A 26,019-nucleotide genomic window follows, 5' to 3' on the forward strand; every position below is an offset into this window, starting at 1 on the left:
TGGAGCCGTAACACAATAGTGACCAATGGTAACCATGCCCCTGTCGGAAACTTCATGAAAGGTGATGCTGGCATTAAGTGTATTTATGGAAAACACAATGAAATTCCTTAGTAAATATCTGATCTGTTGTCTTTGCAAATCTTCACTTTCTGTTTTTGGAGAGCAAGGAACACATTTTCTTTGGGTGGTGTTTCACACGTCAGTGGTCAATTCTATTGAGGCTCTCTGAAATATACTTTCCTATTGGACAGAGAAAATCTGTTGAACTGAAAAAAAAAAACCTCTTTACAGAGCTGAGTCCCCTTTTCAGGCCCCTTTTATACACAGCTGAGGAGCACACACATATTAGAATCTAGTTTCTAAAAGATAGCTAGGTTGGTGCAAATGAGCAAATGATTATGCATAGACAGTTAACATATTACTCCTCCTTGAACCGTCACCTTATCGTGGTGGAGGACTTTGAGTGTCCTAATGACCCTAGGAGCTATGCTGTCCGGGGCAATTTGCCCCTGGTAGGGTCTCCCAAGGCAGATTGGTCTTAGGCGAAGGGCCAGACTAAGAACGGTTCAGAAGACCCTTGATGAAGAATAAGAGCAAGAGAAAGTGTACCCGGCCCGGAGGGCTACCGGGGCCCCACCCTGGAGCCAGGCCTGGGGTTGGGGCTCGTGGGCGAGCGCCTGGTGGCCGGGCCTTTATCCATGGGGTCCGGCCGGGCCCAGCCCGAACTGGTGACATGGACTCGCCTCCCTGTAGGCCCACCACCCGCAGGAGGTTCATGAAGGGTCCGGTGCTTTGTGGATTGGGCAGCAGACCAAGGCGGGGGCCTTGGCGGTCTGATCCTCGGTTACGGAAGCTGGCTTTTGGGACATGGAATGTCACCTCTCTGGCGGGGAAGGAGCCGGAGCTTGTGGAAGAGGTGGAGCGCTATCGACTAGATATAGTCGGCCTCACCTCGACACATAGCGTCGGATCTGGAACCCAAGTCCTTGAGAGGGGTTGGACTCTCTTCTTTGCTGGAGTTGCTCCGGGTGAGAGGCGGAAGGCCGGGGTGGGCATTTTGCTTGCCCCTGGACTATCTGCCTGTACATTGGGGTTCTCCCAGATGGACGAAAGGGTTGCTTCCCTAACGCCTTCGGGTGGGGGAACGGGTCCTGACTGTTGTCTGCGCATATGCGCCGAACAGCAGTTCAGAGTACCCACCCTTTTTGGAGGCCCTGGGACGGACACTGGATGGTGCCCCGACTGGGGACTCCATTGTCCTGCTGGGAGACTTCAACGCTCATGTGGGCAACGACAGCGTGACCTGGAGGGGCGTGATTGGGAGGAACGGCCTGCCTGATCTGAACCCGAGCGGTGTTCAGTTATTGGACTTCTGCGCGAGTCGCAGTTTGTCCATAACTAACACCATGTTCGAACATAAGGTTGTTCATCGGTGCTCTTGGCACCATGACGGCCTAGGTCGTAGGTCGATGATTGACTTTATAGTCGTATCATCTGACCTGCGACCGTATGTTCTGGACACTCGGGTAAAGAGAGGAGCAGAGCTGTCAACTGATCACCACCTGGTGGTGAGTTGGATCAGATGGCAGGGGAAGACACCACGTAGACCTGGTAGACCCAAACGAGTAGTGAGGGTCTGCTGGGAACGCCTGGTGGAAGAACCTGTCAGGATGGTCTTCAACTCCCACCTCCGGCAGAGCTTCAACCGCGTCCCGGGGGTGGTGGGGGACATTGAGTCCGAATGGGCCATGTTCCGCTCCGCCATTGTTGAGGCGGCTGTTTCAAGTTGCGGTCGCAGGGTCGCTGGTGCTGGTCGCGGCGGTAACCCCCGAACCTGCTGGTGGACACCGGAGGTGAAGGGAGCCGTCAGGCTGAAGAAGGAGGCCTACAGGGCATGGTTGGTCTGTGGGTCTCCTGAAGCAGCAGACCGGTACCGGATGGCCAGGCGATCCGCGGCAAGGGCAGTCGCTGAGGCAAAAACTCGGGCGTGGGAGGAGTTCGGTGAGGCTATGGAAGAAGACTATCGATCGGCTCCAAAGAGGTTCTGGCAAACCGTCCGGCGCCTCAGGGGTGGTAGGCGGCAACACGCCCACACTGTTTTCAGTGTGGGTGGTGAGCTGCTGACATCAACTGGGGATATTGTCCGGCGGTGGAAGGAATACTTTGAGGAGCTCCTCAATCCCACCAACACGTATTCCATAGAGGAAACAGAGCCGGAGGGCCTGGGGTTGGGTGGTCCAATCTCTGGGGCAGAAGTCGCCGAGGTAGTGAAACAACTCCGCGGCGGTGGAGCTCCGGGAGAGGATGAGATCCGCCCCGGGTACCTCAAGGCTCTGGATGTTGTAGGGCTGTCTTGGCTGACACGTCTCTGCAACATTGCGTGGACATCGGGGGCAGTACCCCTGGAGTGGCAGGCCGGGGTGGTGGTCCCCATTTTTAAAAAGGGGGACCAGAGGATGTGTTCCAACTATAGGGGGATCACACTCCTCAGCCTCCCCGGCAAAGTCTACGCCAGGGTGCTGGAAAAGAGGGTCCGGTTGATTGTTGAACCTCAGATCGAGGAGGAACAATGCGGTTTTCGTCCCGGACGTGGAACCATGGACCAGCTCTTTACCCTCACTAGGGTGCTGGAGGGGAGATGGGAGTTTGCCCAACCAGTCCACATGTGTTTTGTGGATCTGGAGAAGGCTTACGACCGTGTCCCCAGGAGCATCCTGTGGGGGGTGCTCCGGGAGTATGGGGTGGATGGCTCCTTACTAAGGGCCATTCAGTCCCTGTACCAAAGGAGTGTGAGTTTGGTCCGTGTAGCCGGTAGTAAGTCGGACCTGTTCCCAGTGAGGGTTGGACTCCGCCAGGGCTGCCCTTTGTCACCGGTTCTGTTCATAGTTTTTATGGACAGAATTTCTAGGCGTAGCCGGGTGGGGGAGGGTATCGGGTTCGGTGGGCGGAGAATCTCGTCTCTGCTGTTTGCAGATGACGTGGTCCTCTTAGCTTCATCGAACAGCGACCTTCAGCTCTTGCTGGGGCAGTTCGCAGCCGAGTGTGAAGCGGCTGGGATGAAGATCAGCACCTCCAAGTCTGAGGCCATGGTCCTCAGTCGGAAAAGGGTGGACTGCCTACTCCGGGTCGGGGAGGAGGTCCTGCCTCAAGTGGAGGAGTTCAAGTATCTCGGGGTCTTGTTCACGAGTGAGGGTAGGAGGGAGCGGGGGATTGACAGGCGGATCGGGGCGGCATCTGCAGTGATGCGGATGCTTAACCGGTCTGTCGTGGTGAAGAGAGAGCTAAGCCGAAAGGCGAAGCTCTCAATTTACCGGTCGATCTACGTCCCAATCCTCACCTATGGTCATGAACTTTGGGTAATGACCGAAAGAATAAGATCGCGAATACAAGCGGCCGAAATGAGTTTCCTTCGCAGGGTGGCCGGGCTCAGCCTTAGAGATAGGGTAAGGAGCTCGGACATACGGGAGGAGCTCAGAGTAGAGCCGCTGCTCCTCCACGTCGAGAGGAGCCAGTTGAGATGGCTAGGGCATCTGGTAAGGATGCCTCCCGGACGCCTCCCTGGAGAGGTGTTTCGGGCATGTCCCACCGGAAGGAGACCTCGGGGCCGACCTAGGACACGATGGAGGGATTATATCTCTCGTCTGGCCTGGGAACGCCTGGGGGTTCCTCCGGAGGAGCTGGCTGAAGTGGCTGGGGAGAGGGCTGTCTGGGTTTCCCTGCTGAAGCTGCTGCCCCCGCGACCCGGACCCGGATAAGCGGGAGAAGACGAGAGACGAGAGTTAACATATTAATAAATGATAGACTTCATGATGCAGGACAGATTTTCCTTTAGATCTCTGCAGCGATTTAATTTAATTTATTACAAATTGAGATTACACACACGCAGTGAGGCGTGCGTGATTCAGCCCTGCTGTTCTTTACCATACGCATAGTTCACAGTGGAATAAAGCGCAAAAGTTTGCATAAGGTGCAGTACTATTCAGATTGTGTGTACATTTAATTAGACTAAGGCCTCTGCAGCGTCATTTTACCCACAGCTCTGTATGTGGCAGGGTTTCTGGTGTCATTCAATTAAAGCACTGTCAATGGCAGCAGCTTTCCAAAGAAAATACATTAGCGAGGAAATAATATATATGTCGGTGTTCACCCTCTGGCTGCTGCTTAGTGGAAAGAAAAACTAATCACGGTTTACCACCTGCTCGGGACTCTTGGATAGCTTTTAAAAAGAGCTAATGTGTGAGATAGGAGCTTTAAGGTATGAAAAATGGGGCGAGAGAGAAGGATGTGACGTATAACCGATGTCCCCCATTCAAGAGTTGAACCATGTTGCTTTCATTTTTATAACTTTTAGGCTTATACACATTTAATGAACAAAAACAGTGAAATAAAGATGCATTAAAAGAATTTAATACATGCAAAACTCTGTGAAACTCTGATTGATGCATACTATTAATCTACCACGTACCATGCATCTCCTGGTATCATGTACTCTTGTTTGTATCATGTACACTATAAATACTGCATGTATTTTTTCCAAATGCATGTGTGAATATATCTGCAGGTTTCTGCTTTTCTCGGGCCGACCACAAGCTGAGGGGTCACGACCCCCCATTATGAGCTGGGTTAAGGTTTCATCGTGGTAAAAGGGTGTTTCTCTCGCCTCTGTCGCATTGGTGCTCGCTCCAGGGTTTGGGTTGAATTGTTTTGTCAAGTAGTAGTAGTAATCAGAGTATCATGTCAAAAACATGTGCAGTGATTAGAAAACGATACCGAAAAATTGTTGAAATTAAAGACTGTAAACTGCTGGTGCAAAACATAAATGTAACAGTGTTCAGTGACCAGCAGATGTCCCCTTGTTTGTTTTGTTTTTGTTTTTTTAAAGAGAATTTATTTGGGGATTTCATCATCTCTGCACACAAGGGGCAAACCGAAAACCAATATTGAATGGTCGTGATGTTCAAGCCCTCAGTCAGCGCTGCATGAAAAACAGAAACTAATTTTGAAACAAGAGATAACGGTGATTCACACAAAGAGCATCATGCTGCAAATACATAAATGTATAAAAGGCCAAAATGTGCATTTGCAGATGCAGAATATGAAAATGGTATTAACATTTTAGTACATTCATTTGTTTTCTGATCGTATAGTTGTAGTAGTGTTGAAGGTTTGCGGTCAGCGGTGACACTGTGGGCAGACAGTTTTTGATACTACCACAAACCTCCTAATGAACAGCAGCTGTCCATTAGGAGGAGGAGTTACTTAATATCAGCGCCCTCCAGCCCACCCCACACACAGTCTCATCACTCCAGAGTCCCGCCAGCTCCGGCGATTTTCTGTGGAATCACTCGGGCTTCTCTCGTCGTTCGCCTTAAAGATGGACTTGCCGAATTTCCTGCTCTTTGCTGCAGCCATCGCCTGCACTGTGAAAGGTAGGCAGTGTGTGTGTGTGCGCTTTTCAGTTGATAACTAACCCACGCAATTTTGATTTGCAGTCAGGGGGTGCGCGTTTGTTTGCGTGTGTGTGTGTGTTTTTCGTAAAACATCTGTGGGCTCTGTGTGCGTAAAACTCCGCTCTGGACTCCGGAATGACATACCTGTTGTGCAAAACAGAGAATTAGTTGGTGACAGTCTATTTCCATCATCCACGGCTGCATCATTACATGCTGCTGATATGTAAACTCATAGGAGGTTTAAGTTTGTCTGGGGGAGAGAAATTTAATTACTGTCCCCCCTCCTTTCTGTCCTCTGTAGCCATGCCCAGCTGGACTTACCTACTCTTTTTAGAAAATAGCCAAAAGCTCAACGTCTGCAGGGATGTAAAAGGCTAAATGTGAATAAGACTTAAATGGCAAGTCAGTGGAGCCATTTAAAGCATCCTGTGTTTGAGTGGAGAAGATCTGCTGCTTTGTTTTTGTTTTTTTTTCTAACTTAAAGGCTGCTTAATGCTTGAATATGTTTTTAAGTGTCCAGTGGGTATTAAAGTATTAATAACTGAGAATTATTGCAGCAAACAAAAACCTCCAAATCCATGATGTTTTCACATGCAGGGTGTGACTGCAGATTGTACTGATGCTTTGTGAGGTTTCTCATGATTTATGTGTATACGTATACGTCTGTGGCTCACTGTTTGGTGTTTGAAAGACGGGATGAATACCAACAGCAAGTTCATTGTAATTGGTGCATGAATACACATATCTGGATGCTTTTACAACCAGTAACACTGCTTTCCTTGTGCCTCTAACACTATGCCACAGTCTACGAGGAGACAAGTCAACTTGTGCAACTTTTCCGCGCAACCCTGATCTTTAAACGGAATTCAGTTCATGTAACCTCAGAGACATGCTGCTTCTCATCGCTGCTCTGAGTTTTTAACATTTTGATGGAGGCAATTCATTGAATGGCAATCACTGACTTAGGCTCTTCAGTCTGCACTTTACGGTCTGTGACTGTAATGGGGGGGGGGCTTCCCATGAGAGTGATCGGAGGCAGACGGAGATGAATCTTGTTTGTGTGTGCACATGCATGCATGTCAAAATCTCTGTGCACATGTCTGGGGTAGTTAAAGCTCTTGTCAATCTCCCTGACTTTACCAATGCTATAAAATTTGATTAAGAGGTTGAAAGACTTTGGTTTTCCCGTTTACAGAGCTTGTTTCCTGTAACATATTGGCAATATATCAGAAAGGCTCCCTGCACAGTTTGATGACCAGACCTGTGCTGGGGTGTATTACAGAAACATCCCGGGACAGTAACACACATTAATGTCATCTTGCTGATCCTCATAGTGAAATGTGATTATGGTGAGATCACTGGGGGGCCACAAGGGATTCAGCCATGGACAAAGACACGCTTTCAGCTAGTCTTTCAGTCTGTTTTTAATGAAAGTACTGGGCAGCAGCAGAAGAGAGAAATGGGGAGATGCCTACAGACAACGAGCCCTCTCTGCCAAACCATCAGGATAATGTGCTTCTCATACGTGGTTCAGGATAATTGGGCTATTGCCATTAGTGAAGTGAAGTGAAGTGAAGAGATGCTGCCAAAAAAATTCTCCATAACTCAAGTGGGGAAAAGAGAGTGTGTTAAAATAGGGAGCAGCTCTGATTTCAGATCGCACTGTGAGATGAATTAAGTCAGTCTAGATGTTATATTTGGAGGATTGCCTTGTCTGGGCTGCATGTGTTTCACCATCCTAGATGTTGTTGCATATTTCTTCTATGGCGCTGACTAACCTTTACATATATCAAGCGAGAGGTGTGAGACTTGGTGCAGTTGCAGATGGTTTACAACCTGCCTGGTGCAAGCCTGGAGTCTGGCTCTGCAGCAGAGTCTGAGGTTGTCCCATCAAGGAATTGGGGGCGTACTGGTTGCCCTGTAAGATGCAGAATGCAGAGAATGAGAGAGAAAGAAATGTAAATGGCAGGAAATTGAGCCATTAACTCCTGCATGGGTAGGGTGGTGTTGGAGGAGAGAGGGAAGTTGACTCAAATTGTGTGTTAGGTCTCAATCTTGCAGGTCCAAACAATTTTTACGTCATGTTACGCAGTATTGTGTTGCTCTAAGAAGAGCGATGTTGGTCTGTCAGTCAGCCTATCACTCTGATCCAGACTAGGATCTCATCTCAACAACTGTTGGATCGACTGAAGTTCTCTTCTCAGTGTTTTCTGTTGTGTCACCGTGAGACGGGAACTGAAGTTCATAGGGAAATATATCTTGACAAAAACATAAATTCTTGACCTTCATGAGGTTAATGCTGTATTTCTAGTCATCAGCCTCAGCTGTGTTTTATGTTTAGTGCGAATGAACAGATGCTTGTAAATATCAGCGTGGCAGTATTGTCACTCTGAGAATTGACCGGATGCATTTAACTGCTCATACATACACTTTAACTGGTTAAACAAGGTAATTACTGTAATAAATATGTTCTATACATGGACATAGTGTATTTCTCCCCCATTGCCAATTCATTAGGTACACTTGTGAAAACATATGCAGTCATATATAACAGCTGTGCATTAAATCTTAGCTTAATTCTGCATTGGTTTAAAATTGTTTTGGAGGCTGTGGTTTGTGTTTCTGCTGAATTGTGTTGAACCTGTTACACATTATTTTGACAATCCCATTTTAGTCAGTGGGCTAGGCTAAATAACAGAAACACTTTAGATCATTCAGTTGAATCGCCACCTTTCTGACGCTGTTACAACATTATAACAGTCATGAAGGGGATTTAGTTCAGGACTGTTATATTAGAAGGCATTTATTTACACTAGTGTGCCTAGTGTTTTGGCAAGTGAACTCATGAAAATGTCAGTGCTGTGATGTCCTCCTCTTTGGATTTGTTAAATGTCACTCTGCTGTTGTTTTGTTTCAGTGACGGACACGTCATCACAGCTGCCGCATTAACTCAGCTCTCTCTCTGATTCCAAACAAAAACTTTTTTCTCTTCTGTAGTTTCGCATCAAGGGCCAAACCAGCGCCGACTGTACCAGGACCTGATGAAGTCCTACAACCCACTGGAGAGACCAGTCCTCAATGACTCGCAGACTCTCACTGTTAACTTCGGCCTAACCCTCATGCAGATCATGGATGTGGTGCGTAACATATTGCTTGTACTGTGGGAGGCATTGTAACTCACTCCTGGTTGGATAATTACAAGTGTTGTTTCTGGCTTCTCACTTAACAGACAAAATCAATTCTCATGTGGAAGAATATTGTCTTTTTTCCCCACAGTGGTCAAGTCAATACAGCCTCGACGTTTAAATTGGTGACATGTTCCAGTTGTCTTTCATCCACATTCATTTATTTTAGATAATTAACATCTGGTTTCGGATGCATTTAACTAAAAATGTAATTGCTACAGAGAATTTGACTGATAATGGAAACTGGGAGAAGATTATTTTCTTTTATTTCAGATCAACAAAGAAAAATATTGAAATAAAACAAATTGATGATCCCTCTATAAAACTATAAAATAAATACAAAAAGCAAAATTTAATGTTAATGATTATTGTGTTTGTTTTTCCAACAGGATGAGAAGAACCAGGTTTTAACAACCAACATTTGGCTACAGATGGTAAGACCTTTTTTTCCCCCTGTACATACAATGAATGTAGAGTCACGGAAAAGATCACTCAAGTTGTTTTTTAGTGTTTATTTATTTCACATAATCGCCTCAAATGATTTTACACTTAAATTTACACAATGTTTTCGTCAATGGACCTCAGAGGTCCAGGGGATTGTCTTACTTTTGGTTAGAGCAAGGTTGCAGCTGTTTCCAGTCTTTATGCTAAGCTAACCGTTTAAGCTAAGCTTAATATTTTCTGAACATATCAGATATAACAATATGACCACCTGCCTAATATTATGAAGATCTCCCTTTTGCTGTCAGCATGGGGCACCCTGACTGCAAATATACAGCCCCAAATGCAACAAACTGTGATCAGAACCAGCATTAACTTTTTCAGCAATTTGATCTTTTTCTGGGGAAGCAGACAACACATGAACATCAGTGAGTTTTGGCCACCAGTGACCCTGTTGCAGGTTCATTGCTTTTCTTCCTTGGACCACTTCTGACCAAGAACACAGCACAAGATCTGCAGCTCTGACCGAGTCACGTATCCATCAACCTTTTGGCTTCTAAGAACCTTCTACGCTGTGGTCTGCTGGTGTGGCGGACTCACAGAGAGGGACAAGAATAGACTGGGCAAACTGATCAAGAGGGTCAGCTCCATCCTGGGCTGTCCTCTGGACTCAGTGGAGCAGGTGGGGGAGAGGAGGATGTTGGCTAAACTTTCAAACATCAGGAACAACCTTGTATGAGACAGTTGGGACTTTAGGAAGCTCCTTCAGCCAAAGACTGCTGCACCCACAGTGCAAGAAGGAACGCTACCGGAGGTCATTTGTCCCCTCAGCAGTCAGAATCAGCATTTCTTAGCGCTGCTGCTGAGCTTCTTCTTGGGATATACAAGAGCACAGTATATACCAACTCATCCCTGTCATTACCTCATGTCTTTTTAGTGCAATACTTGGTGCAACTCCTATTGGAGTTTTGTTTTATTCATGAATGTCAATAGCCTCCTTGCCACTTCAACCCTCAATTTACACTAGTTGGTTATTTCAGCTTCTGGTTAGCTACTTAAAACCTGATGCAATATGTAAATATTTTTCGTACCATAACATATTTACTTTTATATAGTTTCTCCTGTCTACCTTATTCTATTTTTTGTATCTCTTTGTATCTTTTTGCATCTTGCGCTGTTGTTTCCTGCCGCTGTAACACCCTAATTTCCCCACGGGGATAAATAAAGTCCTATCTCATCTTGTCTAACACATTAACTCTGATGACATTGTCTTCCCTTTGTATATCCCATCCACTCACAGGTGATAACAAGAAAATCTGTGTTATTCACTTGATCTGTCAGTGGTTATAATGTTATGGCTGATCGTCTGTGCTGTGTAGAGAGTTACTTCAACCTTCTCATCTTACTCTTGGCAAGAAAATAAATAAAGAAGATCCCCTGTGTCTCGGAACTGAACCTTTTTAACTTGTCGTTTAGTTTGTGGTTCACATGTTGTGGTCCCGGGTCTTCTCCTTTCCACCTCCCACAGGATCATTACACATTTTTTTTTCCTCCTTCATGCGTCGAGATGAAGTGTATGAACGCAGATGCTTTATTGCAGCTTGTCCATTGTGTGACACCCGTTCCCTGCTGCTGCATCGTCAGCAGATTGTACCAAGGCCATTCGGTCTGTTTTAAATCATCCTGTGGAATCACAGCAGCAGTCTTGAGCAGTCCTCCCTCGCTCCGCACCCTGCAAAATCGACTTTGGCTCTCAAACGCACGATAGCTCAGACAGCGTCCCCTGTGGAAGCGCTGATCTAGAATTTGTTGGCCAAGTCTGGTTGTGAGGAAGAAGGAAAATTTAAATGTCCTAAAGGTCATCGCTGAAACTCACTTCGAGGTTGAAGATGATTTTGTAAGATGACGCGCTCAAGATGTTTTCTCTGAGCGTAACCAAGATGGATAGGATCAGGAATGAGTACGTTAGAGAGACAGCTTGTGTGAAATGTTTGGCTGATAAGGTTAGAGAGGCCAGGCTGGGATGAGGACACATCTTCGTGGCACTTTGACCCTGACTTGACCTGAGAATGCTCCCTTGATCTTTGCTGATTAGCTGAGTGAAAACCACATGTCTCTAAACCTCCCTGAGAGGCACCGGGACACCATTTAAAATATGTGTGTGTGCAAGTTACCAAATATGATTCCTCACACTATAAAGGGTTAAGTTAGGGAGTTACGTGATTGTGCAAATGCACTTTAATTCTGAATTCACCATATGAGCCTCACAGCTGACTCACTCTCCCTCTGTGTGTTTTACTCTGCCTTTATTAGCGACTGACCTTTATGTTCCTTTATCCTGTTGACAGCCGTAATTGAACACAACCTGATTAGAAAACAAATCCTTGTGAAAAGCCGTTTAATCAAGAAAAATCAAGATAATGCGCGTTAGCCAGGTCACACACAATCTGCAGTATTTAGCTATACTGAGCTGGAAATCAGCCAGACTCATCACCTGCTGTGGGCCTGGATGGCTTTTTGTGTTTTCTCACAAAAAGGTCAGATGTGGTGACATAGTCAGCTTTGTTTTGATTCACAGAAGTTGGAGACAAGTGTGCTAGGAAAAACTTGTCAGCCGCCGAATGTGCTCACGGTTCTTTGCAATACTGGAGCTGCTGTTTTATTTTTGAATTCTGTTTCAGTCCTGTGCTTTTCCACTCTAAGCTCAGCCATGTGGAAGTTACCGAGCACACCTCTCAGTCCATTATTCACAGTAGGTGACGTGCCTTCAGACATCTTCTTGGCTGTGCTCACGGCTTAGCTGTATGGATGGAAACGTAAGTCAGTCTGTCGCACACTTTTGTCCGGTCTGAAACATCGGGCTTTGCTCCAGCTTGCCGAGTCGATGCCTACTTAAGTGTATGCTCCGATTAAAGCAAAAGGGGGTGAAGACTAGGGAATTCTTTAGTCCATGTGTCATTTACCAGAGGTGAAACTTTTCATTCAGACTATTGAGCTGAAATCACCATTTTGACTTCTTTTTATCATTTGACATTTTCAGATGAAATGTCTCAGCTACTGGATAGATTGCTGTGGCATTTACTGCGCACATTCATGTCCCCTTCAAGGTGAATTTAATGATATCCTGACTTTTCTTCTAGTGCCATTATAAAGTCCAAATCCCAGCTGGAGCTACAAACAGCTTTGAAGCAAACAATAAAGATATATATGTGGAATATGTAAGGTACATGCTCTGATGTGTTTGCGTCCAACAGTACTGGAATGATCCTTACCTCCAGTGGGACCCAGCGGAGTATCCAGGTGTGAACGATGTCAGATTTCCTGACCATCTCATTTGGAAGCCAGACATTCTGCTCTATAACAGGTAGGCATTGTAAGGACAGAGCTGCTGGGTGCTGCACTGTAATTGGATATGCATGGTGCCAGACTCAGCATGCATGCACTGTTCTCTGCACAACACAATGGGGGCGGGGGTCCTCGATCGAGGATACATTTTTGGATTTTGGTGTTCCAGCAGTAAAAATAAGGCTCTGAAAATAACGCTGGTAGCGATGTATTAAACACACACACACGTGGCCTATTTAAAACACGAAGGTTTAGATTGTTTTTGATGTCTGTGTCAAAAATATATAAGTCATGTGCAACATATGTGAAATAATTCACTCATTGTTTTGGTTTGTGTCTTTGTTATAAACCTATATCTGTTAAGTCATATGTGACTTTAGCATTAAATGCCTTAAACACAAACCAGGATTTAAAATGTTATTACATGTCAGCTAAAATATAATAAAGAATAATTAAACTTGAGTACCTTTCATCTTTAAGCGCCGCTTTGCTTGAAACATGTTTTTTTTTTTTTTTTTTTTACCTCAAACAAGTGAACTCAAACTCTGAGTTGCACTTCTGACATCGCTAACTTTGGTATTTTTTGGGATCAGATCATTTGCAAATGATCAACAGAAGAGAGAGAGTATGTAAAAATAAATACATGAATAAAATACAGTAAAACTACAGGGAACTGTCTATGCACTACAGGGAAATGTCTTCAATGTCAAACAAATGCATCCTGACATAAGAGTCCTGCACTAAATCTCCCTTCATGACTGTTGTAATGCTCTGTTTACGTTGAAGATGTAGTTTGTTGTTATACATTATCGAATTAAATACTAAAGTGTTTCTGTTATTTATCCTAGCCCACTGACTAAAATAGTGTCAAAAAACTATTAACATGTGTCTGAACAACACAGCTCATTTCAACAATACTACAAACCACAGCCTGAAGCTAAATTTAGTGCAGCGCGGTTACACTAGAATGCATTTGATTTCACTAGTGCAAACAAATATCAAAGCATAATATAATAGTAATAGTAATCACCTGGTGAGTGAGTGTATACCTGAGTATTTGTGGCGTCTGTGTACGATAAATTCGAACATGCGCAATATCAGTATTGAGCAGAAAACAACAAAAGAAGACAACAGTGTGTTCATACATCACATGTGCCAGGGTAGTTTGTTTAGGATACAGTTACACTGCACGGTGTAAGTTCTTGAGCAGTGAATCAGTGGAGGTTGGAGGAACTGGGAGATGAGGTGTTGTAAAGTCTGTTGGCATCTGTTGCTTTCTGAGTTGTGCCTTTTGTGGCGTGAAATTCATTCAAGTAGAAACAAGTCATTTAAAAAATATTCTGCTGTTAAGAAGGTAGAACGCGTACACTTGCACGGTCAAATCTCCAGCTACAAAATAAGAGATATGAGAGTTGCAACAAACCTGATGAGAAAGCATTAAAAAGCATAAAATGATTCCACAAAGGCATATACAATAATTTTATCAAACTAATTTTTTCCCATTAAAAATAAATGTATTTTGCTCCAGAGTGAAAAATTACCTCAATAAACTACACTCAGTACATTTATGTCAGAATGCCTTGTACTTTTCTTCTGCATCAGATCCCATGTCGCCACAGTTGTTTTACAAAAATGTCTTGCAGGACGGACTCATGCTCACTTAAATATGCACAAAACCACACAAAACAAACGTAACCCCTTCCGCCCCACTGTCTCTCTGGACCCGACTGCATCTGCTATGAAAACACTTCCAGCAGAGTTTTAGGAGGTTACGGAAAGTTGCACATTCGCTCGGGGACGGCTTTAACGTAAATGCTTGCAGCTTTTGTTGTTGTTGCAGTGAGTAAAAAACAAAACAAAACAATGAAATAAATAAAAAACTAAAAGCTATACCAGCAACACATGAGAAAATTTACAATATATACAAATAAAAGCACACCACACTAGCGTACACATGAATGTAATTAGTAACAGCGGCGACTTAAACATTGTGGCATTGATATCGAAGAGTGAATGTCACAGCAGCATTGCAAAACAGTAATGTAAAATCAACTGCTTCACAGAATGAAAAAATTATATTAAAATTAACAATAGTGCAGTTTTTTTCTATGGACTGCAGCTGGTCTAGGGGAATAGGTCCAGTATGGGGGCTATTGCACCACAGTCTAAGGGGAAGAGGGCTGGTGGTGTGACGGATTTAACAGCTTGAGGGTAGAAGCTGTTTTTCAGTTTATTGGTTCTGGATTTGGATCTTTTTCTAGAATAATATCTGTCTTAGTCTCTTATTCGTTCTCCAATTGGCTGGAAATCAAAATGTCAAATTTCGCAAATGTCATGATGGTCTGGTGATAAGGATAATGAGACGTATTGTATTTCTGAATCTTTCCAAGAGTCTTTCCAATCTTCTAGAGTCCAGTAATATTTTGGCTGTACAATTTTGCAGCTATTACTGACGAGATATTATGTTTTCTGAGGTGGGAATCAAAGGGTCAAACCTGATTCCCTGCTAAAAAAGAACTTCCAAACTTGATTTCTATTTGGTATAAAGTCTGTTTGCATGATTTTTTTTTTTCTATTTTCAGGAATTAAGCAATGTTACAGTTAAATGGCATTGAGGGTAGAAGCTGTTTTCTATTTACAAGAATTAAGCAATGTTACAGTTAAATGGCATTGCCGCCTGCTAGGTCGGCTGATTTTGAGACACGGAGAGCATTACACTTCAAGGTTGGTCTTCACAATAAATATATGCAGTACAGTGCACACCGGTGCATTGGAGCAATAAATCATTTAGACAAATGGATAATCTCGCAAGAAAAGGAGCCTTGCATATGTCTCTAATGGAAAACACTACAGAGATCACCATTAATCAATCTTTGAAAGATCTAAACAAACCACATTAAAGGTCCTCTCCTCTCCCATCAACTAATGAGAGAAAGGGCATCATGCTTCATCTTTCACCGCCCCTTGGAGTAAATCCTTAATTTGAATTCCTGAAAGTTTATTTTTTCAACCTCTGCTCAGCCCTGTCTCAGCCTCTGGGGAGTTCATCTAGAAGCGGTGCATTGTGGGTAGTAGGGGAGAATAAGAGTACAAACCACCACCACCTCCACTGAATAAACATCTCCCGGGAAAGGTTGCATGAAATATGACTTGTTTTGTTCTCTGTACCTGCAGCAGTAATGACTTGGAGAAATGTTTGTATTTTCCCAACACGCCTCATTCAAATCGTTGTGATGTAATTAAAAGGCAGAAACTGTATCGGTGTTGTATTTAGGGGATTTCTGCTGAAGCTGTACTTTGGCTACAGATCAGTCAGTCATTATAAATACTGACATAATCCCATGTTGTTGTTGTTGTTGTCTACAGTGCAGATGAAAGGTTTGATGCCGCGGTCCACACCAACATCGTGGTCAACTCCTCGGGTAACTGTTCCTACTTACCCCCAGGTAAGAGTCCATACCTTAGTTAGTGATCACACTTTAGTCTCACTCTAGTAGTCACTCTGTAAAACCTTCCAAGTCGGTAAAACGTAGAAACAAAACATCCAGTAAGGCCAACTTGAAGAAAACCAGTGTTTCAACTCAAAAAGTTATACCTAATGATCATTTCTTGTTACTATGAGTTAAAACAACTTACTACATACAACTCATTTTATCTTGTCAAATGAACACACATTCTTCACTATCTCAACTAAACAACTTTACTATAACTCCGGCTTCCTCCCACCGTCCAAAGACATGCTTATTAGGCTAATTGGTGACACTAAATTGGCCATAGGTGTGCATGTGAGTGTGAATGGTGAATGGACCTGTCTAAGGTGTACCCCGCCTCTCGCCCGATGACAGCTGGGATAGGCTCCGGCCCCCCCACGACCCCTCCAGAGGTCAAGCAGTTACAGTTCAGATTCAACTCACATCTTGTTTGTTCAAAAATGTGTTTTAAATTTTTTTTTTAAATATACTGACAAGATGTACAAGGGCTGGCCCTGGCATTTGAAACAATGGCCTCACTTAATGCTGTTTCGACCACTTAGAGAAGGGAAAACGCTTACGGTGCCAATAGTTTTGCTGTCGTTGCAATACCGTAGTCTAATCCTCTATTGTAGGGCCTTGTTTCAAAAGTATCTCCATTTCTTATCTCTATTTGCAAAAATGGCGGCAGACAAAACTCACTCAAAGTCCATTCAATGGATTAATTTAAGTTTAATTTTTGAAAACTTAATAAAATTGAGTTTGATATCGAAAAACACGTCATGACTAGTGGAGTTAAAGAGAAGAAAAACGTTACTTAATGGGGCTGTAATGTTTTACAGTGTAGAAATGCTGGATGTAGATCTCATCCCTTGCTATTTTCCACACCCAAGACCCCACGTTTTGGGAAATCAAAAGAAACTCGGGCTGTTTTTGAATAAGCCACATAACAAAATCTTATTTTGAACATCCACAGTTTTTGCACTGGTTTATTAGTACTGCTTCATTTATAACACGTTTAGTTCTCTGTCTAACTTGTTTTTGTATGGAAACTTTAATTGCATTACTTTAAACCATATTTATAAGAAATAGTGACACCAGCAGTTTATCACGGACTAGCTAGACAGATGTGAACAACAACAGAGAGAATATGTCTGGTCTATTGGGAACAGTCAAACTGAAAAGCACTGCTTCTCCTTTCTCTGATGAAGACACTTTTTATTTTTAAAACCATTGCTTTCTTAATGTCTTTTTTTGCATTAAAAGTCATAAATCTGCCTTCTTGTTAAAAGACATAAAATAATCCAAAATAAAACAATTTAAACACATGTATCTGCAATCAGTGGTTACTGTGTAGTTATTTAGTCTCCCATTGAACAGTGCTGAATAAAACATTAGTGTACATCTGTGCCCACTTGAGAATCATTGATTAGGTACTTGTCACTACTCTCTGGCAATTTAATAACTAGAGCAGTGAATGTGAATGGATGTATTTCTAGCGTAGCAGTCCAAACACAAATATTGAGCGACTATTAACTCCGGGCTGCTGAGACACGCTACTCTTACTCACTAATACACACTGAATATGATATGTAGACATCATTATACTAAAATCTACAGCTGACAGCCAAAAGAAACATAAACTGAATTAATTCCAGTAAAATAAAGGGGTTTAGTATCGTCCGTTAAGTATCTTTGCCGTTGGCTTTGTGCAAAGCGCTTTGTGACACCGGTTTTAAAAGGTGATAATCCATAAATTGGATTTATTTTTAATAAAATTAACTCCCTAAAGCTATTAGCTGTTAGTATTGTGTGTTTGGGTCTTTTTGTCTTTGTCTTTTTTATCCCACAATTTGTCAGAAATCAGTGCCGAGAGTCATGTGCCTGCTCTCTTATGACAAATAAGAACATACAACCATCGTTACCTTATCTTAGCTTAGCATAGCATAAGATCTAGTCCGTCTCGGTTCATTAATTAACAAATCTGAGCCTTCTTCCAGCGTGTTATATTTTATTAATTTAGTCTGAACACAGCTTTACATTCAGAATTTTTGGTAGATGACTTTTTTAAAAAACAAAAAAAACAGCCAGACAATCAGTTTGTCCTTGTTTCCTGTCTATTTTCTTTGCAGAGCTACCAAGCTGCTGGCTGTGGTTTCATATCTAATGAGTGTGGTTTCATATTTCTTTTGGCAAGAAAGTCCCTGACTGTACATCCGAAAAATGCCATCTCTCTGTTTTAAAATGGTTTCTTCCCAGCAACAGTAACCTAATGTCAAACGCTCCATCCGTACCAGTTACGCTCCATTAAGTGCCAGATGCTTTGAGTACTGATGCATTTTCCAATCAAACACCTATTCCCACACCTCTGCCAAACCGTGAAGTTGTACAAGATAGAAGACACTTTCTGTAAAACCACCAACACACACACACTTGCATGCACAGGAACACAATGAAATAGAAAGCCTTACTGTCACAGCAGGTGATTACTGCTCTCCCCGCTGGACTCCTCTTCCCCCCTTTTTCCCTTACCGTGCAAAAAACACTGGCCTGTTTTCCCTCAGCATCTTGATCAATATTCACGTAAATAGCTTCATCACTGAATTTCTTCCGGATTGACTGCCTCTGTCAAGAGCAAATTGCCTCTCAACTTTGTTCCAAATTAACCCTCATCCAGTGCCATATTGGCTCAAAATAGTCGGCCGCCACTTGGGCTCAGCTCAATTGCATTAGTCAAACTGTATGTAGATATGACCCAGACGGCCAAATCATTTGAATTTCCTGACATTTGTCTTTGTGATTGAGCTTCACTGCGGTAAATAGGAGCCGTTCTGTTTGTCTGCTCCCCATCTCTATTCATTTACTCCTCATCTTTATCATCTGCATGGCAGACTAGTAGAGAGGAGAGAGTGTGTTTACTGCTAATGACTCATATCTGTCTTAAGTATGGATGCCTTGCCTCTCTTGAAGAACTGCCCTCCCTTTTCATCCCATTGTCATATTGGATTTTTATTTACTCTTGATAGAATGGATGGCACTTTGGCTACACATCTTCTCAGAGTAAAACCTCTCATGCTGTTGGGCACTGTCATTTTAATTTTCCAATCTCCCTCCATTTTCCTTTATGCCAGAGTTGTCGAATACTGAAAAATAGGCCTCCGTCTGTTTCTGCCTCTCTCTTCGGCAGCCCTCTATAGATGAAGTGGAGTACATTGCAAAGCAAGACTTTCTGTTATGCATCCTCTTCAGGGATCTTCAAAAGCTCCTGCCACATTGATGTGCGCTGGTTCCCCTTTGATGTGCAGAGATGTGACCTGAAGTTTGGCTCCTGGACGTACGGGGGGTGGTCTCTGGACTTAAAGATGATTGAGGCAGATATCTCCGGCTACATCGCCAACGGAGAGTGGGATCTTGTCGGTACGCTGGAAGTACATCACAAATGCTGCCTCTGCCTTGTGCTAGTGAGAAGATGATTTAGCTTTCAATCTGTTTTTTTCTCAGCGTAGATTGTGTTTTGTTCATGTCTCAGAGGTCCCGGGGCAAAAGAACGAGCGCTTCTATGAGTGCTGTGAAGAGCCATATCCTGACGTCACCTTCACTTTGGTGATGCGGAGACGGACCCTCTACTACGGCCTCAATCTGCTCATCCCGTGTGTCTTGATCTCCACTCTGGCCCTGCTCGTCTTCCTCCTTCCCGCTGACTCTGGAGAGAAGATCTCACTGGGTAAGTCAAACTGGAGCACATGTACAGATAAACATACCGTAGACTGTTTCACTGAAGAAGTGAAACGTCTCAATTGTTGGAATTTACTGGCACTTAAAGTTTCCAGCTAATACAAATGAAGCTGTTTCCATTTTTGGGAGTTATAATGAAATGCTGAACTCATCACTAGTTTCATAACAGGTGTTTACATTATTCCCTGACGCTTTTCGTAATTAAAATTTAATGAGGTCCAATTACTTATTGTTGAGTGGCCAGAAAATACCAGCCCTCACACTGTAGCAGTTGCAGTGCAACCAGAAATGCTACTATTATCAGCATTTATTTTGCTATAGTTGCAGTTAATGCATTATCTGGCTGCATCCTGCTGGGGATGGCTGCTGCCATCAAGGAGTGTCAATGCTATGGGGTGGGGGTGCCTGGTCTGGTCTGGTCTAGGTGGATGCTACATGTCTAAGTAACATCCACATGAATGAATGTCAGGTCCAGAAGTTTCTCAGCAGAATGCTGATTTGTCACAAGATGATCAATGTTATTTACTTCTCTTGTAAGTGGTTTTAATATTGTGGCTGATCAGTGTACGTAGTCAGCATAACATACATACAGTAGTGCCATTATTATTTGAAAACACTGAACACTCACTGAGAAATGTGCTTTCATGGCAGCATTTATTCCCGGATTTCATTTCAGTAAAATTGAGCTGTCCTGATAACAATGATTTGTGATATTCAATATTCGTCAAGAAAATTATGTGTGAAAATTTACTCTCAGTCTTTGCAGCTGGCATCAATGTACTGAAAATGTAATACACTGAAAAGGGACCTGCATATCTGACGGTGAGGAACGTACAATCTGGTTAAGCTGAAATGTGCAGTACCAAAAAAAACATATTAATAAAATAAATGACGTTGTAAAAATAATTTAAAGCTTGCCAGCACACCAACACAAAAATACTTTACTATTATCCTATTATTTTGTTAATCCAAATCGGAATGACATACGGATTTGTAATTAAGCCATACATGACGTTAAGGTTTTATTTTATTTCTCAGAGGTTTTTGAAATTTCCAGCTTCACTGTAAAACTGGTTTTTTTTTCCCCCCTCACAAAATATATTCATTTAACTTTTAAGAGCACATACAAAGACAAAAAAATATATAATTTTAACTGTAGCATATATATAAGCACAGTCACAACAGAGGAAAGAACAATTTAACATGGAAACTGGATTGTACACCTGAATTAGTCCTTTGATTAAAGTGGACAATGCTTTTGTTAAAGCCAAAAATCAAGGGCCACCATATGTTTTCAAATATGTGCCGTTAACGTAATGTTTTTCTAAGACAGGGAAAGGACCCAAATGCAAAGAGACACACAAGTGATGAGACGGAATCCATAGCAACAAGTCAGTTGAATGAAACTTAGTCAATAGGTGAAATGCACTGCAGTGACATAGCAGGATAAATAATGAGTGTGTAAAAAAGATAAAATAATCCAAGATAGATAACTCAATGTGAATTCAAATGGAGTACAACAAAAGGTAATGTCTGTGAAGGTTCTCAGTCATCCAGGTCATGGTATATCCAAAAAGGTTCAAAAACCTTTTTAACCTTTTTTGGAAACAAAAGGTAATCCAATGAAAGACGGTCCAACAGAAGAAAAGGCTAACCAGGAAAAATGCGAAAGCAAAGGACAGACTGGACTGTATATACAAAAATAACTAATGAGGAAACAAGACACAGGCAAAGAACCAAAGCAAAACTAAAACCCATGACACTTCTTAATATGCAGGTTAACTTTTTTAATGGGGGACTTGATAACTGCAGTCTAGTTTTGCCATAAACGTTCAATACATTTCTTGGCATACAGCAAGCAGAGGTCTATAATTGCACGTCCACATTCACTGTAATTGCACATCTCTGTATATAAACCCAGCACAAATATTTCAGGGTCCAATGTTCTTTCATATTAAATATTTGAGATCACACGGCCGCCTACACTGCACGTCAATCCCTTGCTCCTTCTCCGCATTTCTTATCTGTTTCCACTGTATTTATCCACAAAAGGATAAAAATGTAAAAAAGAATGATGCTTTTAGGGATTGTGGTTTACACATGAGCCACTCAGAAGGGATTCAAATTCAACAATTACTACAAAGATTGCATGGTAAGAGGTGTCAGATGTACATGAGTTAGGTTAGATGTGACTCTTAAGCCTCTTAACTGTCATGTCAGCTTGTTAGTGAAACCTCGTCTCCACGTGAGTATTTTAAAGATACCGTTTGGTCTCACTTTAAGGCTCTCTCCTGCAAAATTTTGCTGCACACATCACAAACACTTTGATGTTATAAAAAATTTGGTTTCTAAACGCTGAAATTGTGGAAAGTCCACTTAATCTGCTGCATGGTGTCACAGAACAGTTTGTAAAAATGTAAATGAGTGCATCTTTTGTCATGTCACATGAAATTCATGCTGATTTGTAGCAGATTCCAACCATGAAGGAACGCTGACGCCCTGCCACCTCTCTGTAGTTTTGTGCTAACTGAGATTTGGTGTCTCTGCCAGGCATTACCGTCCTGCTCTCCCTGACCGTCTTCATGCTGCTGGTTGCAGAGATTATGCCCGCCACATCAGACTCGGTGCCTTTAATAGGTAAGCCAGGCTAAAGTTAAACGCGGTCGCTATGGTTGTCAACTACTATCAGGGGGAAGGCATGGGTGAAATTTTCTTTGCAGTCATTTCTCATCTGAGTCACCCTGTTTGAATCAGTGGAATGAAAAGGAAGATTTTTGGACAGAGACACATAGTGAGTCAAATGTTTAAGGCAAGAAGGCGGTTTTCCTCTCCTGAAATGTGAGCTTGCTCTTTTCCTGATACGGAAAACTGTTGCTTTAGATTAATTTTTATTTTTTTTTATCCTGCATTTGTTTTACTGCAGGACGCAACTTTATGTAACCACTCTGTCTTTTCTGTTCCTTAATCACACAGCTCAGTACTTCGCCACTACCATGGTCATTGTCGGCCTCTCTGTAATTGCTACAGTTGTGGTCTTACAGTATCACCACCATGACCCTGATGGAGGCAAGATGCCAAAGTGGGTGAGTGTCGTTTCACATTGCACCATTCGCGACTTATGGTGCGGCGTTATTATTTAAGTATTTAGCCTCTATAGCCTTTGAGGAAATGAACTATGACAAACTGTAGATATTTGCATTTATATTGCATTTTTTATTACATTATTGTCATTTATGCTTCACTTACATGTTTATCAAGATGACTGCACCTCTGCTTAGGCTGGGAATCTTTATATAAAAGCACGTGGAATTATTCCTTTCCTTGTTGAGCAAGAGTTTTACTTGGTGTTATATGAGGTATTGCTATCATCAGCTTTTTACTATGGATGGTTCAGTGAGGCAGAAGTGAGGCTGACATGAGACAAGTAATTAGATTAGATTAAACTTTATTGTCATTACACATGTTTGAGTACAAGGCGGCAAAATGCTCTAAGCATCTAACCAGAAGTGCAGATTTGTGTAGATATACATATGGATTTAAATTTAATTAAAACAGACAAAGAGGTAAAGCATCTCAGACTGAACACTCTGAATGAGAATGAGAACATTATTTCACATTGTTTCATCTCAAAGACCCGTGTGATCCTTCTGAACTGGTGCGCTTGGTTCCTGCGCATGAGGCGCCCGGGAGAGGAGCGCGTGCGCTCAGCCTGTCACAACAAAGCTCGGCGGAGCAGCCTCACCAGCATGGACCGCGGCCTGGAGAGCATTCCGTACTCCACGGCTGCCACCTCGCCCGACTCTGGGGTCCTCATCGGACGGCTGGTTGCGCGTGCAGGTGAGGATGAGATGCTCCTCTCCCCAGCTACCAGCTCCTCAGTGGGACACGTGGAAATAGAGCTGGCCAAGATCCTGGACGAGGTGCGCTTTATCGCCAAGCGGTTTCGCGACCACGACGAGGACGGCTCGGTGTGCAACGAGTGGAAATTTGCCGCGTCTGTTATCGACAGGCTCTGCCTCATGGCTTTCTCGCTCTTCACCATCCTCTGCACCATTGGGATCCTCATGTCTGCACCCAACTTTGTAGAGGCCATTTCCAAAGACTTTTTCTCCTGAGGAGGAAAATAAATGAGGGAATAAATGCTTTAACAATACTAAAAACCTATACCACTCTTCTCTTTGAGTAACCATACGTAAACCAGTCTGGACACAGTTATGCCTGAGACTTATATATCACCTAATATTCAGCTCAAGTCAGATTCATGATTTAAGTCCAGACAAAATGTATGCATAAATAGTTGAATTTACACATTACATTAGTTTAAATGACCTTTTTCTTTTATCTTACATAACCCAGCATACTGAAGGAGAACATCTAACTGATCCTTTTGAATTTGTTGTGTAAGTGGTGTCATTTGCTAGCCTACAAAGAATGCAACTGTGGTTTGTTATGTGGTAACGTATGTGTATCATTGTTCATTACAATATCTCTGTGATGGTTCTGGTTTTGTTACCCCTGTGTTCATGTTTTATTTTGTTAAGTTTTTGATTTCCTGTTGTTACTCCCTGTGTTTCCCTCCTTTTGATTAGGTAATTGGTTTCCTCCTTGTGTTCTCTTGATTTGTGTCACCTGTGTCTCGTCACCCCTCTGTTCCTCGTGTGTGTATATATAGCCCTGCTTTCCTCTTTGTTCCTTGTCGCGTCATACTGCTTTTTGCCACTCCTATGTGTCTCCAGCACTGAAATATATTTGTTGTATGACCTCTATACTCATATACCTTAAACAATTATATGAAACTGTTATTTGCCTTTCTATAAATACAAGTTATTGTTGATCATAAACCAAACATCTTAGTTTAACGATGCTCTTACTTGATCTTACTTATTGCTACCTCTTTATTTTTACTGTAACATCCTGTAATAGTTAGGATTCCTGTGAAGTCAGAAGAGTCAGTTTTTATTTTTTATGTCAGTTGATTTCCATTTGTTTGTTTTTTATTCTTGCCCACTTCATACATTTTGCAAATAAATGTATTCTTTGTATCTGAAAATAAACAAAAACTGCATTTTGAAATGTTTTCTTGCAATAGAGGGCCGTGTCTTGTGGCTTAGAGGAGCGACACAGCTGCAGCTTTTGTTCATTTCAGTTCACAGTTCACAATGAAAACAGACAACACAGTGGTACAATAGGCTTTTTGTCTTAACAGTCAGCGAATAATAACTTCTCTGGGTGGTCAAAACACAAACGTACCACAACACAGCTCCTGCAGAGAGAGAGAGGATGGTGCGAAGAATAATCTTTGCAGGAGAAAAAAAACATCACTGAGCAATAAAATAGTTCAGATTCAGAATAAATCCACACATGCTTTATTTTATGCTCTGTCTTTCACCAAACTAGTTTAATTACACAAACTGAATTCACAGCCAGTAAGAGAAAGTAAAGTATTAAAGCCAGATGAGACAAAGCTACAGTAGTCCCAAAGGGCTTCTTCAGTTCTAAATGACTGGTGCGGAGTTAAGGTTTTTATTAGGAAATCTGTAGATGGTGTCCACCTGAAATTCACATGACTAGGTTTTCTGTTAAAGACCCAATGTTCAAATGCAGCTTTTGTAAACAAAGACATTTGTTTCATCATTTGCATCTCATACACAAACAAGTGGCAGTGCAGAAAATGCACTGACTTGCCGTTCATTAGGTACACTAGTGAATATTAAAGCATTCTAATTCGCAGTAAATCCCCTTTCATGACTGTTGTAATGTCCAGTTTATGTTAAAACAGAATAACAAAAGTGGTAATTCACCTGTGTTATCATTTTGGAGGATGTAGCTTGTGGTGCTGTTTCACTGCACTGAATTAAACACAAAAGTGTTCCTGTCATTTGGCCTGAATCACTGACTAAGATAGGGCTATAAAAATAAGAAATAAGTTTCAGTGCAACAAAATACAGTTCAATAGTGCTACAAACCACAGCCTCCAAAATGAAAAAAGGTTGAATCAACAGCTCTCTCATTTATTAAGGTAATTTTCATGAGATTACGATTTCGAGCAGGACTGTTATATTAGAATGTATTTGTCTTCACCAGTGTACACAGTAAACCGGGAAATAAGTGCATTATTGCAGTATATTTTTAAACAGCCTGCCCTTAAATAGCCATTTGCTCCTACCAGAAAAATTACTTTACTTCCAGTCAAATCTAGTCAGATTTCAAAAACATGTATGTTTCTGCCTTTGTTGGCCTTCACTGAACAATAAAATAAAAACTGGTCCATGGCAGCAGTCTCTATTACAAAGCTGCCATCTAGTGTCTGACTGCCTGAACCTCCAGCAATGAGAAAGTCTGTAGTTTTACAAAGAGCGTAGGATAAATTATGACAGAAATATATGGGAATAG

At 42.4% G+C, this 26,019-nt stretch overlaps 1 protein-coding gene across 1 annotated transcript; it reads left to right on the top strand.

The window, feature by feature from the left end:
• The first annotated feature begins 5,243 nt into the window (after positions 1–5,243).
• LOC311485637 (neuronal acetylcholine receptor subunit alpha-7-like) lies at positions 5,244–25,990 on the top strand. Its single transcript, XM_084541179.1, has 10 exons — positions 5,244–5,429; positions 8,448–8,587; positions 9,025–9,069; positions 12,331–12,440; positions 15,788–15,867; positions 19,141–19,308; positions 19,421–19,615; positions 22,177–22,263; positions 22,600–22,709; positions 23,259–25,990. The coding sequence occupies exons 1-10, from the start codon at positions 5,375–5,377 to the stop codon at positions 23,739–23,741; spliced, it is 1,473 nt and encodes a 490-aa protein (XP_084397305.1). The 5' UTR covers positions 5,244–5,374; the 3' UTR covers positions 23,742–25,990.
• The last annotated feature ends 29 nt before the right edge of the window (positions 25,991–26,019 follow it).

The sequence above is a fragment of the Chelon labrosus genome, assembly GCF_963514085.1.
Source record: "Chelon labrosus genome assembly, chromosome: 3".
In the NCBI taxonomy this organism is placed as follows: Eukaryota; Metazoa; Chordata; class Actinopteri; order Mugiliformes; family Mugilidae; genus Chelon; species Chelon labrosus.